General features: G+C 41.2%; 1 protein-coding gene across 1 annotated transcript; it reads right to left on the reverse strand.

The window, feature by feature from the left end:
- Positions 1-11,993: 11,993 nt before the first annotated feature.
- LOC127611230 (mucolipin-3-like) lies at positions 11,994-17,037 on the reverse strand. Its single transcript, XM_052081592.1, has 4 exons — positions 16,892-17,037; positions 15,852-16,058; positions 14,512-14,642; positions 11,994-12,593 (listed from the first exon to the last, which is right to left on the reverse strand). Exons 2-4 carry the CDS (start codon positions 16,041-16,043, stop codon positions 12,557-12,559), a joined length of 360 nt encoding a protein of 119 aa, XP_051937552.1. The 5' UTR covers positions 16,044-16,058; positions 16,892-17,037; the 3' UTR covers positions 11,994-12,556.
- Between the last annotated feature and the right edge of the window lie 609 nt (positions 17,038-17,646).

Raw genomic sequence — 17,646 nt, forward strand, 5'->3', positions numbered from 1 at the left:
GCACTCTCCCTACGACGACCACAGAGGCACCCACATTGCAGACATACTACAAAACTCCCAACAAATCACTCTAAACGCAAACACACCCACCAGAAAACCTACAAACATCAACCAACAACCAACATCACCGGACATCACAACAGCCAGCAACAGCATCACAAACAGAACAACATGGACCACAATACACGTACTCAGTTCAGACCACCTTCCTATCAAAATCACACACAACACGCGTGCTCCTTTCCGCCTACAACAACACCTTCAAACTTACACAAATTACAGGAAAGCAGACTGGGAAGCATACACCTCTGAAATAGAATCAGCACTGGAGAACTTAACCATACCTGACAACATCCACACAGCCAACACCATGCTCACAAACCTCATACTTACAGCAGACAAACACCACATACCCCACGGAAAAATAAAAAGCAAATCACTTCTCCTACCACAACACATCAGAACACTCATCAGCCAAAGAAACGACATCAGACAACAAAACCACCAAGACCCACGCATCACAGACCTAAACAAAGAAATAGACACACAAATCCAAAAACACAAACAAGAGCTATGGAAAGAACACTTAACGGATGCATGGAACCACAGACACAAACAACACAGTAACAAGACTATCAAACAAAGAACAAAAAGCACCAGAAAACACCACAATACAGTTCGGACAACACACGGCAATATCCAACAAACAGAAAGCACGAGCATTCAACAAACAATTCACCAACATAATACAACACAAAACCAACAGAACATACAGACAACTACAACGCAAAATACGAAAACTCAACACCACGCCCATAACCATCACAGAACAACAAGTCAAACAAGCACTACAACGCTCCAAAAGCAACAACTCCACAGGCCCAGACAACATAAACATCAGACATCTGAAACACCTAGGCCCCAAAGCAATAACACTACTCACACACACTTACAACACATCACTCAACACCAACACCATCCCCGCAATATGGAAGACTGCAAAAATAATCCCAATACCAAAACCCAACAAAAACCACCCACTCGGCCCATCTTACAGACCAATAGCACTACACAGCCCAATAGCCAAAACAATGGAAAAGGTAATACTACCCTTCATTACCAACAACACTCAACTACCCTCTCACCAACACGGCTTCCGAAAACAACACTCCACAACCACAGCACTACACCACATACACAACATCATAGCCACAGGTTTCAATCAACAAAAACCACCACAACGAACAGTTGCCATAGCCCTAGACATGTCCAAAGCCTTTGACACGGTAAACCTACACACACTCACAAACAAACTCAACAACACTAACACCCCAAACATCATCATCAAATACATCTTCAACTACATAAGGGGACGCAGACAATACACTCAATACCGGGGGGAAACATCAGAACATAGAAACACGAAAACGGGGGTACCACAGGGGGGAGTACTTTCACCAACACTATTCAACATATACATGGCAGACTTACCACAACCACCTCCAAATGTACACACAGTTACATATGCAGACGACATCACCATTCTATCCACACATGTCAAACCACAACAGGCACAACAACAAGTACAAAAATATCTCCACGACATATACAACTGGACAAAACAGAACCAACTCACACTCAACGCAGACAAAACCACCACCACTCTGTTCACACCGGATCCGGCAGAATACAGCAACAGGCTCACTTTACAAATAGATAACACCACCCTACCCACAGTCCGCGAACCCAAAATACTGGGATTAACATGGGACCCCAAACTCACCTTCTCAAAACACACACAACACACTCTAACCCGCGCCAAGCAATCAAACAAAATACTTAAAGCCTTAACAACCACTCACTGGGGAAAATCCAAAGAAACTATACTCACCACATACAAAGCACCCACACTCACACGCTCGATCAGTCACCTCCACACTGCAGTTCCAAAACAACAATGGCGGAGCCACCCGGGTTTGCAACAGAAAAAAAAAACACAAGCAGCCAACACCTGCCCAAAAAGATGTTTGTGAGAAATACAAACAACAAAAAAGTCACTGATGCAAAAGCACGGAGACTATGTTTATATGCAGACGTACTATATGCTCATGTATACATGACATTTTCAATGGTCAATTTCAACACCAGGTTGGTCATACTTTTTTTTACCAAGAAAACACCTTTATTTCAGGCTTGTAACAGGACTGTACTGTGTTATGGCTGCTTCATCATCGCCGTCGCGAGTCGTTATGAGTACAAATATTTTTATTTGTTGATATTTCTATCTTAATATACTGTATGATACATTTTAACCGTGTTTGATCATTTAAAAAATGTGTTAAAACACCGTAAAAACTTTTTTTTTTTAAACGTTCTGGAAATGATTTTATAACTTGCCTAAGGTGTGTAAATTGAAGGAAACAACTGTAACATTCGTTCATCTATTTTCTATATTGCTCATGAGAGTCACAGGTGACCCGGATCCTATCCCAGCTCAATCCCGATGATAGGCATGATAAACCCTGGACTGGTCAACTCTCTATTGCAGGGCACTTATCGACAAACATCAATTCACACCTAAGGATTTGTTCTTAGTTTTCAATTAACCCAAAAAGTGTGGTTTTGGAATGCAGGAGGAAGCCAGAGTACAGGCATAAAATCCCAACAAACATGGAGAGTGCATGCAAACTTCTGGAGGCCCAAGCTCGGATTCTAACAACCGGCCTCAGGACTGTTAAGTGACCACAACATATTATATATAATTTTACTTTCACCTTAATGAGTAACTTTTTTATTCAGTTCACATACTGTAAATACTTTTTAAAAAATGTATAATTTTCAAAGGCATTAAAAAGTTACTCACGTTTTTTATTTTTTTTATTTTTAAGGTTACCTCTATCCGCTGTTGCAGCAAGATGTAATGGTTACTTTAGGCCAGTGGTCCTCAACTAGAAATGCTGTAGGTCCACTTTTGTTTTTTTTAATAAGACCAAGGTCCAATTCCATGCTCGGGAATCATGGGTAGCAGGGCTATATGCCCATTTAGTATGGTAAAGCCAAGCTTATACAAATCAACACTCCTCACAACCAATCAATAATGGGGTGCATGAAAATAACAATTATTCACTTTGCCAGTACACAGCAAATAATGAGAGGTATTGTGTTGAGGCACAGGAACTCTTATTTTGTTAAGTTGTGCCTGCTTAATAATACAAATAGCCCTTTTAGGGAAATAAGACATTTTTACTTTAACTTTGTTAAACAGTAGTTGTCTTTTTTCCCTTACTTTAACAAAAAACAAAGCACTAATTTTACCAAAATAATACTAAACATGAAAACAAAAATATCCTTTTCATGTGTACAATTCCCCTTTTCAAATCCCCTCTGAAATCACGTAAAAATATATCAGAAGAGGAGTTAAGAACCATTTTAAATACTGACACAAGGAGCACAGGACTGTGCAGTGCTGTTCTTCCACTATAAGTGAATGCAATGTCTGAGGCATGCAAATATTATTTGAGGACGCCATTGTGACGCTCATTTACCTTGCGGTGTCCTGCTGTTAAATAGCTGCAAAGGACCCCGGGAAGACAGTGTAAAAATCCTGCGCACTATGCGGGTGTTCGGCCGTCTCGTTTTTGCCCCCCGCGACTCTCGGGTTCGACGGCGGGTATCGTCCGAGGCGCACCCTTCGGGCCGCCACGAGGATTTTAGTGGAAAGTGAATGCAATGTCTGAGGCATGCAAATATTATTTGAGGACGCCATTGTGACGTTCATTTAGCTTGCGGTGTTATGCTGTTAAACAGCTGCAAAGAACCCCGGGTAGACGGGAGCAGAACTGCACACAATCGAAACCTCTCGCGATTCGTTTTGTCCAATTGTCTGTGAGCGGCTCTCCTGGGCTGAAGCTGTGAGCACACTGTGGCGTTGCGCATGCGTCTGTTTCCTGACACAATCCTCCATTTTGAATCGCCGTGTTAGCGTTAGCTTGTGGCGCAATGTAAACACCGACTAGTAAAAAGGAGGTGAACTCACGTGGCGAGTAGAATGGCGTGCAGTTTATTGGGAAAATAAACTGTCGCATGCGCGACGCCAGAACTGCACACAGCGTCAGCATATACGATACGCTGATTGGCTCATTTGAATTTAAGGTGTTCCCATACATAACCGTCAGCTGTCAGCACGCGTCTATCCCAATGCACACGCATTCAAAATGCCTCGGACGAGTAGTTTTAAGAGAGAGGGGGCGGCGGGCGGGCAAATTATTTTATTTTTCATTTCGGACGACAAGACAAGGTGGTACATTTCGAAACCCGCGCGCGGCTTTCGCGCACATGGCTAATTTGCATGCGCACTGGGGCGTTCCGAGCCCTCGTCTGACAGTGTGTTGCAAGATGGCGCGGCCGTCGACCCGCCGCGCGCGGCGACCCGAAGGGCGCGCCTCGGACGATACCCGCCGTAGAACCCGAGCGTCGCGTTATGTTACCTGCTGTAAAATCCTGCGCACTATGCGGGTGTTCGGCCGTCTCGTTTTTGCCCCCCGCGACGCTCGGGTTCGACGGCGGGTATCGTCCGATGCGCGCCCTTCGCCGCTGACCGGTTCCGACCGCCGTCCGAGGCATTTTGAATGCGTGTGTATTGGGAGAGACGCGTGCTGACGGTTAAGTATGGGCACACCTTAAATTCAAATGAGCCAATCAGCGTATCGTATATGCTGACGCTTAGGTATGGGCACACCTTAAATTCAAATGGGCCAATCAGCGCATCGTATATGCTGACGCTAAGGTATGGCACACCTTAAATTCAAATGAGCCAATCAGCGCATCGTTATCGCCACATGCCCTCCTCAGACAGGGTCTCCGGTTAGTCAAACATTAAGATAAGATAAGATATCCTTTTTTCGCCCCACACTACGGAAATTTACAGCCTCCACCAGCAAGAATGTATGTAGAAAGAAGAAAGAGAAAAAAAACAACAAACATCTTTCAATTAAATGCAATATGAACACAAAATGGATAAATCGCAGTACTATTTACAATTTTCCTTCACATCATTTAATTATTATTATGATTGTTATTTTTTATTCATCAGCCTGACAGCAGTCGGTAGGAACCAGCGTCGGTATCTCTCCTTCTTGCAGCGCGGGTGTAACAGTCTCTGGCTGATGGAGCTACCAAGTGCTGTCAGGGCGGGCTGGAGGGGGTGGGAGGGACTGGCCATCATAGCTTTTAGCTTAGTTAGCATCCTTCTGTTGCCCACCTCCTCCAGAGTGTCAAGGGAGCAACCCAGGACAGAACTGGCCTTCCTGACCAGTCGCTCCAGTCTCTTTCTGTCCCGGGCTGAGATGCTGCCTGACCAGCAGACAATGCCATAATGGATGGCCGAGGCCACCACCGAGTGGATAGAACATCTTAAGGAGTGACCCCTGAACCCCAAAAGACCTCAGTTTCCTGAGTAGGAAACTGTCCTTTCCTAATCAGGGTGTCCGTGTTTATACACACAAAGTCGCGCTGCTGCGGTCCTCTGCATTACATCTGTTAGTGAACGCAAAGAATACAACGGATAATAAACGCCATCAGGCGCCGACAGGTATGGCAGCCTCAGTCACACGCTCCCTAGTATTATCCCTGTTTTTGTCATTTTCGTTTATTTTTGCCGACCCTGAGCGGCTTACTTACACGAGGGAAAAGTTGCTGCGCATTGGGGAGGCTACGCTCGGCCTTTTTTCACCATCCCATCGATCCATCTTGCTAATCTACGATCTCTGCCAACTAAGATGGATGAACTTCTTCTCACAAAGACCAACAAAACCTTTGCACGTTCTGCTGCGCTCTGCTTCACTGAAACCTGGCTCAGTGACCGCCACCCGGATTCCGCGCTACATCTACCGGCTTCCGCCTTCTCCGAGCCGACCGCGACACGGAGCTATCAGGGAAATCGAAAGGTGGTGGGATTTGCTTCTATATCAACGAAGAATGGTGCACTGATGTCACGAAGCTCGACGCACACTGCAGCCCGGACCTGAAGTCGCTGTCTTTAAACTGCAAGCCATTCTACTCGCCACGTGAGTTCACCTCCTTTTTACTAGTCAGTGTTTACATTGCGCCACAAGCTAACGCTAACACGGCGATACAAAACGCTAGCCGAACAAGTAAACAAACTCGAACTAAAATACCCAGAGTCACCCCTGATCATTTTGGGCGATTTTAATAGAGCACACCTTAACCGTGAAATTCCCAGATATAAGCAGCACATCGACTGTTTCACCAGAGAAGGCAACATTCTAGACCACAGCTATTCAACAATCAAAAATGCATACCGATCAGTCGCCCGTGCAGCATTGGGTCTTTCTGACCACAATTTAATCCACTTAATACCTACATACAGACAGAAACTCAAATGTGTTAAACCGGTTGTTAAAACTGTGAAAAAATGGACAGATGAAGCAAAGCTAGCTCTACAAGAATGCTTAGACTGCACTGACTGCATATGACCAAATAACCTATAAAAGCAGTTAAGATGGATGAGCAAGACTGATCCGCTGATGACGGCAGATAATATATTTTTTTCCTTTTTGTGGCCGAGTATTATCTTTTTAACTTTTTAATACATTACTATTTTTACCGTGACAACAGAGAGAAACACTGGCCTGTTGATAATTCTACATAGAAGCATGAGAATGACTGTGATGGGCCTTTCCAATAAATCAATCATGCCAGAATCGAACTCTGCACCTCTCCACTGTGATGCCATGCGCTAACCAGTCAATCATAGGGCCGCCCAAAATTAAAATCCTCGACAGTGATTTCATTCACAATGGTGTTTAATTCATTCAGAATGTGGGTTCAATTTTTTATCTTTTGGTTTAATGACAATGGCATTCCAATTACTTAGGGCATTGTTTTAGTTTGACTAGTTGTCGTTTTATGAAAAGAAAATTAGGAAAGTCACAATGCTACCTGTGGTTTGTGGTATTTTTTTTCCACAGCAAGAAAGTTCAGTTTATGATGCAATTTTGAATGACTATAAATTATTGGAGTAGGCCTTAATCCTTTTGATGACATGAAAACTAGTGACTCCCCGTAGACAAAGGAAAATGTGTATTACAAAGCCGTAACAGTCTCAGTTGTAAAAAAAAAAAAAAGATTGTCTCTGCTTTGCAATTGGGAAAAAATATATTTATTTCATAAAGCATACACTGTTTTAGGACTCAGAGACAGACAACCATTTACAAAGACTCACCGTCAACACTATAGCTCATTTATAGTGTAGTGATAAATGAACCTTTTTTTTGTTTTCCGCTATCCATTTAGTGGCAGTATGTACTAGTATGGTGACCTGGTAAAACTCACCAAGGTGAGCATGTATGTTTGCTGGTTGGTTTTAGTTTGTGCTGGTTATCTGGTAAAAGTCAGAGTTGTGAAAGAGGTTGAATACATTTGTGAGACAATTTTTGGAAAAAAATGTAATCTTCAAAACATTCACAAAGTGCAAAGTAATTAACAAGATTTAATAAGAAAGAGCAAATCCCAGGATGAGTGTATGTGAATGCTTGTCGCAGATAAGAGACAAAAAAGACTGGTGTGTTTGATGAGGATATTATTATATCGAAACATTTTCAATTGAATTTTAGACTGAAAAACGTACGGTAATTAACTAAATTAAATGAAACCACTTTTTACAATGCTCGGGGTAAGTTTAACATGTGATGTAAAAATAAAACATCTAATGTTGAACTTGAAAATAAAGAAAAATACTGCCAAGTAGAATATGCATTACAAAATATTAAGCACACATAATGGGAACAGGAGCAGCTCTGCTTGGCTATCAGGAATTAGAGCAGGCATTTGTGCAAACATACATAGGATGATGCACTGTATGCATAGCAGTAATGCTAAAAAAAAATAAAAATAAATACTAGTTCACTAGTAAGATCATTTTGACGCTTACTAGTGAACATGTAAGGCCATAAATGTGCCCACTAGTTCACTAGTAAGATCATTTTGAGGCTTACTAGTTGACATGTAAGCCGCAAAACTAGTTCACTAATAAGATTATTTTGACGCTTACTAGTGAACATGTAAGGCCATAAATGTGCCCACTAGTTCACTGGTAAGATCATTTTGACGCTTACTAGTGAACATGTAAGGCCAAAAATGTGCCCACTTGTAGTGCTAGTGACATTACATTGTACTTGCATTACATGCAAATAAGGATGATTACGAAAACATGTAACGGTATCCTATTGGCTGTACGTTTCAAAATAGTATCATCCCACCAGTCAGGGCTAATGATTTTGGAAATTCTGTGCCCACTTAGTTTTTTAGAACAACAATGGCGGACAGCGTCCTGAGACGTATTCGGCGAAGGTGCAGGGCAATAGAGAGTGCCTGTCGTCAAGGGTCTGCCGGTGAAAGTGAAGCACGCGCGATAAACATTTCAATTGCTAATTTAAGAAGAGTTAGTGACCAGTTTAGCGCTGATACTACCATTTTTTGTCGTTGCTTTTTTGTATGTATTTTTATTCGAACTACACACGGGTTTTACTGACGACTTTGTTTCACAGGTGGGGGTTTGTGACACATGCTGGCATTGATGGGAATTCAACTTCGCTGCGTATGAGACGTCTACTTTCAGCCAATTTGGGTGCCTGACTAATCCGGAATAGGAGCGGATCCCTCATACGTATACCAAAAGAAATTGTATTATAAAAATGCTTTAGTTACAAAATAAGGTCACACGGCCAATAAAGTACAACATAAAACGCTGGTAACAAAATTACCAGGATAAGAATGAGGGTAACAAAAAGTTCTTGCAAACAGCAAGGGAAATTGCAAATGAAAAATCACAACAAAATGCTTTCAGTGTCTCTTTTATTTATTACATATGAGAATTTTAAATGTTGGTATATATTTTAGCAATCGTCATGGATGTTGCCATGTTTGATTTGCTTTCATGGGCCACATAAAATAATGTGGCAGGTCAGATCTGGGCCCTTAACTTTGACACCTATGCTGTATAGTATCCATACAGTGTTAATCAATCCAATTTTACAAGTGCAAAATCTCCAAGTACTCCGGTTTCCTCCCACATTCCAAAAACATGAATGGCAGATTGATTAAACACTCTAAATTGTCCCTGGGTGTGAGTGCGGATGGTTGTTCGTCCCTCTGTGCCTTGAAATTGGCTTGCAACCAGTTCAGGGTGTCCCCCGCCAACTGCCCGAAGACTGCTGGGATAGACTCCAGCACCCCCTAACCGGCGACCCTTGTGAGGTTAAAGCGGATCACAAAATGGATGGATGGATAATTAATACGCAATTAGTATTGTGTGTGTTTTCTATTTTACTTTTGCCCTCCACTGTGTGTGTGTGTGTATATATATATATATATATATATATATATATATATATATATATATATATATATATATATATATATATATATATATAGGGTGTCCATAAAGTCTCTTTACCATTTCAAAAATGTATTAAAAATGCAATTGATTAGATATTTCATTCAGATTTGTTCTATTGTAACATTATATATACAGTATATATACCTGTATATATACAGTATATATACATACATGTATTATATATATATATATATATATATATAGAGTGAGAGAGAGAGAGAGAGAGAGAGAGAGAGAGAGAGAGAGAGAGAGAGAGAGAGAGAGAGAGAGAGAGAGAGAGAGAGAGAGAGAGAGAGAGAGAGAGAGAGAGAGAGAGAGAGAAAGATTAATCAAAAGTATGAATTGTTTTTATAAAATCACTTCTGTACATTCTTCTTCAGTTATTATGAGCCGGATGCGTAAGGGTTAAAGCTTTAAGACTGAATATTCATTCTCTGAATATTCTGAATCAAAATTCTTGTCCCGCCTGCTTCATTTGCATGCAGCCCACTTGTGAACATGTCGGTGTTCGAGTCGCAACTGAGACATGAATGATCGCATGTTACAGTTGACATGCTCACTTGTAAGGGCCAAATGTCCACTGGGTACACTAGTTAAGGTGTTCTGGCCTTAGCAGTGAACTTGTCAGTTTAAAAATTGATCACTAGCTCACTAGTAAGGCATATTATGTCCACTAGTTACACTAGTTGGATCTTCTAAACCTTACTAGGTGACTAGTGAGGTTCAAAATGTTGATGAGCAAAAACATGTCTGCAAGGATCCGCGCACATTAATCGCTAAAATGGTGCTTTGAGATACATGTTGAATTTGTTCTGTGACCATGCTCAAACTCAAAACAGAATTGAAATGAATGGACATGCCATCAATCTGTTTCAGCCGTCCATGCCTAAAAACATGTAAGGACAATAGTCTATAATATAGTTTATTAAAAAAATAAAGTAATGACATAATTAAAAATTTAGAATGTCCCACCCAAATCACAGAGCACACGGAGTGAGCCATGCTGAGTTCAAAGCACCATCAACAAACATCCATAGACCTTCCATTGTGCATCACAGACAATGAAAGCTATGACCCATTCCTTCGATAAAGCACATATGACCTTGCTGGCCAAGCAGGTAGCGGGAAGGCATCTTCAGAGCTTTCCATAATGCATGACGATTTTGAGTGGTGGGAAGGCAAACATCCGCCTCATGATCAATAGGCGGGGATGACGTCATCGCGTTTGATGACAGAATTAAATGTTCCTCCTTAGTTGGAGTAAAGCGTGGCTCGTTCCTTTTTAACTCTTCACTATAAATAAAGTTAGAAAATTAAATTTAAAAAAATTCATAAAATTATAATAATAAAGTATATAATGTCACTCCACCGAACAGCTACCTGAATCCAACACACGCTCGAACACTGCAACACAGCGCTTTGATTTACACCACGTCATTTGGAACGTAAGTCACCATTTGAATGGTCCAAATTTCTCATAAGCAGCCTTCGAAAGATAACTCACTGACACCCTCTTTTGAACAAGTTTGAAGCATGATGGTACAATGTCAAAGGTGATCCAGGACTAAACATGATGAACGTCAAAGGTGATCCAGGACACTTTAATCAGCAACATGTGTACAAGATATCATGTTTCTACTCGTTTACATTTTGCCAAGTAGTGATCAAGTGTAGAATATGGGTACCGTATTTAAAAAAAAAACATGACAGTGTAAAGGCACGTGCCTAATATCTTCTACAGTATGATATATTATAGACATACAGGAATGTATAATATATCCTTTAGGGCTAAATTTCACACGTTTCTCAACATTTCACTGAAGTGATTGTTGAATACAAATGAATGAAGGTCATCCGAACGAAAGTAATCTTTTGACGATTGTGCGTTTCATGAAATACAAAACGTAATAGAAAAACAGCCATAATGTGGACAAGAGCATACTTAGGGGTGGGAGCTGGGGGTGGGGGAGGGGGGTGCAGGAGGACCACATAGTGTACAGCGAATTGCTATACATTAGTTAATCTGTTGGTTGCTTCAAGTTTGCCTTCCAAAATGTGCCAAATTGTTTCCTGTAGAAATCTCATGTCAAAATAAAGAGCAGTTTCTTTGTTGAGTAAGAATGATCGAACAGCAAGTGCTTTATGAATTTGTGAGTACATCATGCAAAATCTATGAGAGCAACCATAATGAAAATATGATGCTATTGCAGCCTATTCTAAGTGCAACCTGAGATTCTCAACAAGAAAGTAAAAAAATAGATAAAAAAAAAATGACACCCAATTTGGGGCTTTAAATTTTTTATAATGCGGGTGCATCTCAAATTTATTTCAGGAGTTTAATTTAAAAAGTTAAAAACTCAAATGATACAGAGTGATGAAACGAATCCATTTTACATAAAAAATAACATGTCTTCCGAGTGTGTTTGTTCTAAACTGTAACCATCAAAGTCAGAGAAAAAAAAAATCATAGTAAATTCTACTTTATCTGTAGTGAATCCACCGCATATTAGGTTTGAAGTGAACCATTGAAATAAATGACATTTTCCATAACATCCTTATATATTTGGATGCACCCTTCATAAGCTATACTCTCCATTGCTCTCTTGTTTATGCCTCTATCTTAAGTATTTCGATGATTAAATGTTTCAAATAGCGAGTTATGGTCCAGCGAGGTAATCCTTCTTCCTTAGTATAAATTTGAAATCCAAAAAGTAGGGAAAAAAAAGTCTCAAGTGATGGTTCTGGTTCAAACGTGAGAACACTTAACAGGCATACCGTGTAGAGGCCATTTCCTCCGAGGCCGCAGTCAAACTGGATCAGCCTCAAAGTTTCGTGCGTAGTGATCGGCTTGAAATCTGCTAATAAACTAGCAGGTTGAAACATATTTTCTTGTGAATGTAAATTTTAAAAAGATGAAAAATCTAAAAAACACTGAGCTGGCCTGACACAAGGCCCATTAAATAAATATGTGTGCTTTCACCTTCCCACAAGGCACCTTGTTCCTGATGAATCCATGACGTGCATTCCTCATTGGAAAATCCTGGCCCAACTGATTGACGCCTCCTCCTTCAGTCAAGTGCCAGGAAAAAAAAGGCTTGTTCCAGAGGGGACTTCTTGTAAGTTGAACCGAATTCTTCCTCAGTTCACCAGCAGGACGTCCTCATATGTTGTCATCCTGACGGAAATACAAGACGGTGGTTTGTATTCAGATTGTATCCAGAGCTGTTTGATGTGACTCTGACAGGGGGGAAAGCCCAAAGTCCCCTTTTTGTATCACCAGTCATACTTTGGTACCACCTGGTGGAATCTTACTGTAGTTGTTTGATTTAGTTCATTCGTGGTGTTTTTACATCGATGTTTGAGATATCTTGTTTTGTTGGTGGAATTTGAATGCACCCTGAGGACTGGTCAACGGGAAACACAGCAGATCAGTGTTTTGCTTCTTCACTGATGCAACTGCTCACAGCTCTTGCGCTCTATTTGCCAGTTAGAATTTTCCTGAATGACCTAAAATGTTATCATTCTGTTTGTTCGTGTGTGATGTCACATCACTTTGTGGTTAAAATGTTAAATAGGCCATTAGGCTAGCTAATAGTATCGATGAGCCTCATGTGAAGGCATTTTGGCTGTGTTGATTACACTCACCCACTGAGTTCAGTTGTTTATGGAACATGGGTTTCACGATTGTTTACATGCTAGATGCGTGGGCTTGATGCTTTATGTCAGGGGTCCCCAAACTACGGCCCCGTACATTTGGCCCGGCCCTCTAACCCTCCTGTTGTCCTCGGGTCAAAATGACCCGTCACTCTGTTAAAAACGCCCCCAAAAAACTGCAAACAGCGGTGTCTACAAGCCTACTGGAACCTACAAAAGGATTATAAGGAAGGAATACAAGAACTTTAAGAGACTGCTCATGTGTCAGAGAGATTCTGCTCTGACAACTGAGCTGAACTTTTATCGGTTAAGAAAGTTAATGTTTGTCAAGTCCCGTGTTTGCCAGCAGGGGGCAGGCTTCTTGCTTGCTTTCTGCACACCTGCCACCGATTTGTGATTGATTACACGGGCTTTATTTGGGCGCTCTGGCAGTTGACTCACTGCCGGAGTATTCCACGCCGTGCCAAAATTCTCTCGCCCAATTCCTATTCGTATTATTCATTGCCTCTTAGCCTTGTGGCTATTATTGCGCGTCGTTATTCCTCTTTCGAGTGAAATTTATAGTATTGTCTAATCAGACCCTCCTTGCTATTTTTTCCGCAAGCGTTTTCGGTTGTTCTCTTTATTTTATCCCTGGTCCTTATTTTGACCAGCACTTTTTGTTATTCTCCCGGTCGGGTAATTTTGTGTTTGTATTAAAGACTCCTTTTGTTCTCTGACAAACCTCTTTCTGTGTCTGCTATTTCGGGGATCGACTTTCAGTTATTTGGTTATACACGAAGCGATTACTCTGTCTCTTCAGGTACAACGTGACAATGTTCCATGGCTTTTTTTCTATGAAGAACCCAGAGAGAGTTATTTAGTTATTATTTATTTCCTGTTTTTGTGTTAGTGTTATTATTTGTTTCCTGACTTTTTTCTGTAAAGAACCTGGAAAGGGTTATTTGGTTATGTGTGGCTTTTCTGGAAAACAATAAAAAATTTTTAGCTCCCCTACGATCGTCACACTTTTTTATAAACTGGCACCGGCCCCCCATCAGAGAAGGGAAAAGTTATGTGGCCCTCACAGGAAAAAGTTTGGGGACCCCTGCTTTATGTAATCAGTGTGTCTATTTTGAGATTCACATTCAGAGTACTTAAGATGCCGCCATTTTGTGGCATTTACAATATAAACGGTTACACACCCTTTTGTAAGGAGAGTGTGACAGTAATTTGCAAATATTCGCAATTTGCGGCAGGGCTTGCCCGCAACCTCATGCAGGAAGTTACTTCATGTTCTATTTTGTTATTCATTTCAATTGTCACTTTAGCCATTGTGTACTGAGCAACCACAACAGCGAAGCCACTACTACTTATTTATATCACAGTTGCATTTCTGATTTTATAGGACTCACTACAACCCCCCCCCCCCCAAACAAACAGAAAAAGTATTGCATTACCTGTCACAGCAGCAGAAAAAGGAGCACGGCGATGTCTCCAGGCCCCTGAACTTGCCGGAGTTTGGCGCATCGGTGCACTCAGCTATGAAAGCATGCAGGTCTGTGATGTGAATGGGCTCCTGGGTCTGATGCTGTACGACAACATATAAAAGTTTGACATTTACATTCGGTTTCCAGAGCCGGATGCCACTCAATTCTCCGTGATCGATGCCCAAACCTAAATCATCTGAAAGTAGTTAAAACAGAATAGAGCAGGGGTTTCAAACTCATTTCACATTGTGGGCCACATACGGTCTCTGTAGATGTCAACTGGGCCGGACCAATAAAATTGTACCATACTCCGCGATAAATAACCAAAATAATGTCTTTTCTTTGTTTTGGTCAAAGAAGCACAAGAACATTAGGGAAATGTAATAAACGTATCTTTTACAAAACATTTCATGAAGCACCTTAGATTTCCTTAAACAAATGTGCAATTTACTTTTATCATTCACATATATGATCCAACTGATTGTACAAAGGCACAAAACGTAATTGGTATTGAAAAATATCATAATGCATTTTCAGATTAAACTGGGTTCATAAAGAATTTTTGTTTTTAAACAATTTACACATGCGCATATAAAATCTAAATAGAATCCCTGCCTACACCTTACAAACTGAGGAGAGTGCTATTAAATGTGTAAAGAATAAAGTATTCACACGTCCTTGATAGCGTCTGCTGTGTTGGGTCTGTCTCAGTGACAGACTGAGACTGCTATTGTCTTCTTCTCTGATCAAAACAATGTTGACTTGTACTCTGATCAAACAGTGTATCCGCCAGCGGATACTCCACGAATTGCACCTTGTAAAAAAATATTCATTCATTTTATGGATTTTTCCACTTTTAAATGATCCTGCGGGCCTGATCGAACTGCCTTGGGGGCCGGTTCCGGCCCGTGTACCGTATGTTTGACAACCCTGGAATAGAGGCTAGAAAACCTACATTTTGGATCGAAGATCTACTTTTCGATCAACTAACCTCACGGGATCTACCCTTACCGGCGTGCGCACGCGCGCACACACACACGCGCGAATTTAAGATTTACCTGCTTTATTTTATTTTTTAAATATATTTTTTTTGTGAAATTGAGACTGATAAGATGATTAGTGTGCAGTGTATATTAACACAAAAATATATTACTAACATGTACAAAGACAAACAAATGGTTGTTTGTTTTTTTTCTTCTCGACACTCCTCGGATCTACTTGGGACCCGTCTTAGATCTACCGGTAGATAAGGATCGACCTAATGGGCACACCTGCTTTAAGACAAAAAAAGGTCGGGTTTGCTGGCCTACCTTGATGGCCTCGTAGGCTCCGGTGATGAGCGCGATGAAGAGCGACAGCACCATGTAGATGAAGAGCGAGATGAAGGTGTACAGGTACACTTGGCTGAAGAGCCACACCAGAGTGCTGCTCTCCTGCATTCCTGAGAAGGTCACGAACATGTCGTCGCCATTGATGAGGGAGAAGAGGCATTCCGACACCATGGATAGGGAGCGGAACTGTAGCACAAGGATACAGTCTAATAAAACACTTCTTAACATGATCTGAAAACAGTAAATCTCTTCACACCTGAGGTTGGCAAACATTTTACACCAAGTGCCACACTTAGGAAAAATACTTAGCTCTCCAAGTGGCACCAAAATGACCAACATTAAAAATAGTTGCGTAGTAGGCCCAAGTACTCCGAGCGGGCGCTGGTGCACTCAGACCGTTCGGCGACTCAGAGCGTAGCTTCATTTTGTTGTTGGGTTACAGTAGACTAGAGCAGGCTAAAATGCGAGTCAATGTGGCGGCCATGTTGGCTGGGCCGACTGTCTCATCAAAGCAGAAACAATAGCTTAGCAGTGCTGTAAGCATGCAGCTCAACAGGCGCATGTTCTCTCTACTAATAGCTTTTTTCTTTTTAAATCAGGCACTAGTAGTCCTTTTGAAAATATTTTTGTTGCAGCTCAGTTTTTTTTTTCACAACCCTTATCAATGTCATCGATTCATAAAAGAAGTGCATTCATAAAAGAGTGGAATTGCACGTATTTTTGCTGTGGAATTGCCCGTATCAAGGCGCAGGAAGCATTATCCGCCCCCTCAGCAAGTTTGAATGAACTTTAAAAAATCAGTTTCAAACTTTTTTTTTTCTTCTTTAAAAAAAAAAAAAAAAAAACTTTACATAAGTAAAGTTGTCGTGTACTGGGGATTTTTAGGCTCCAAAAGAAGTCCAAAACAATGCTTGTTCTCTACTGGGTGTTTCAAAGCTACAAAAAAAGCACTTCGATGTAGTCCATTAAATTGAGGCTCGACAGTACTTAAAAGTAAGGTTGACTTATCGATGCGGTACCTTCACATGGTACGGTCCCAGCACAATCCAGCCGCAGAAGCAGTAGCCCAAATATATGACGGCCACACAGCAGCAGAAGCGGATCACGTTGGGGAAGGCTGCTCGAAGAGTTACGATCAGGATCTAAACGATGATATCATGGAGAGGAATACCACATTTTCTTAACTCGGTGCAAATCAAACAACAAAGTTGAATTACTAACATGTGCCTCAAAATGACCTTACTAGTGAACTAGTGGGCGTTTTGCGGCTTACATGTCAATGAGTAAGCCTCAAAATGATCTTACTAGGGAACTAGTGGGCGTTTTGTGGCTTACATGTTCACTAGTAAGCGTCAAAATTACCTTACTAGTGAACCAGTGAGCGTTTTGTGGCTTACATGTTCACTAGTAAGCGTCAAAATGACCTTACTAGTGAACTAGTGAGCGTTTTGTGGCTTACATGTTCACTAGTAAGCGTCAAAATGATCTTACTAGTGAACTAGTGGGCGTTCTGTGGCTTACATGTTCACTAGAAGCCTCAAAATTATCTTACTAGTGAACTAGCGGGCGTTTTGTGGCTTACATGTCAACTAGTAAGCCTCAAAATGATCTTACTAGTGAACTAGTGGGCACATTTATGGCCTTACATGTTCACTAGTAAGCGTCAAAATGACCTTACTAGTGAACTAGTGGGCAATATGGAATAAATACTCAAAGGGCTTGCCAGGCAAGCCCTTTGAGTATTTATTCATCCGTGATGGTATTGTAGACCAAT

Source organism: Hippocampus zosterae, chromosome 12 (assembly GCF_025434085.1).
Source record: "Hippocampus zosterae strain Florida chromosome 12, ASM2543408v3, whole genome shotgun sequence".
Lineage (NCBI taxonomy): Eukaryota > Metazoa > Chordata > Actinopteri > Syngnathiformes > Syngnathidae > Hippocampus > Hippocampus zosterae.

What these genes read in the sequence shown, in the direction of transcription:
- LOC127611230 (XM_052081592.1), bottom strand. Translation starts at nt 16,043, where the DNA reads ATGGTGTCGGAATGCCTCTTCTCCCTCATCAATGGCGACGACATGTTC. An exon ending in GAGCCTACGAGGCCATCAAG is followed by an intron (nt 14,643 to 15,851) that starts GTAGGCCAGCAA and finishes GTTGTCGTACAG; the next exon opens with CATCAGACCCAGGAGCCCAT. An exon ending in TTTTTCTGCTGCTGTGACAG is followed by an intron (nt 12,594 to 14,511) that starts GTAATGCAATAC and finishes TATTTCCGTCAG; the next exon opens with GATGACAACATATGAGGACG.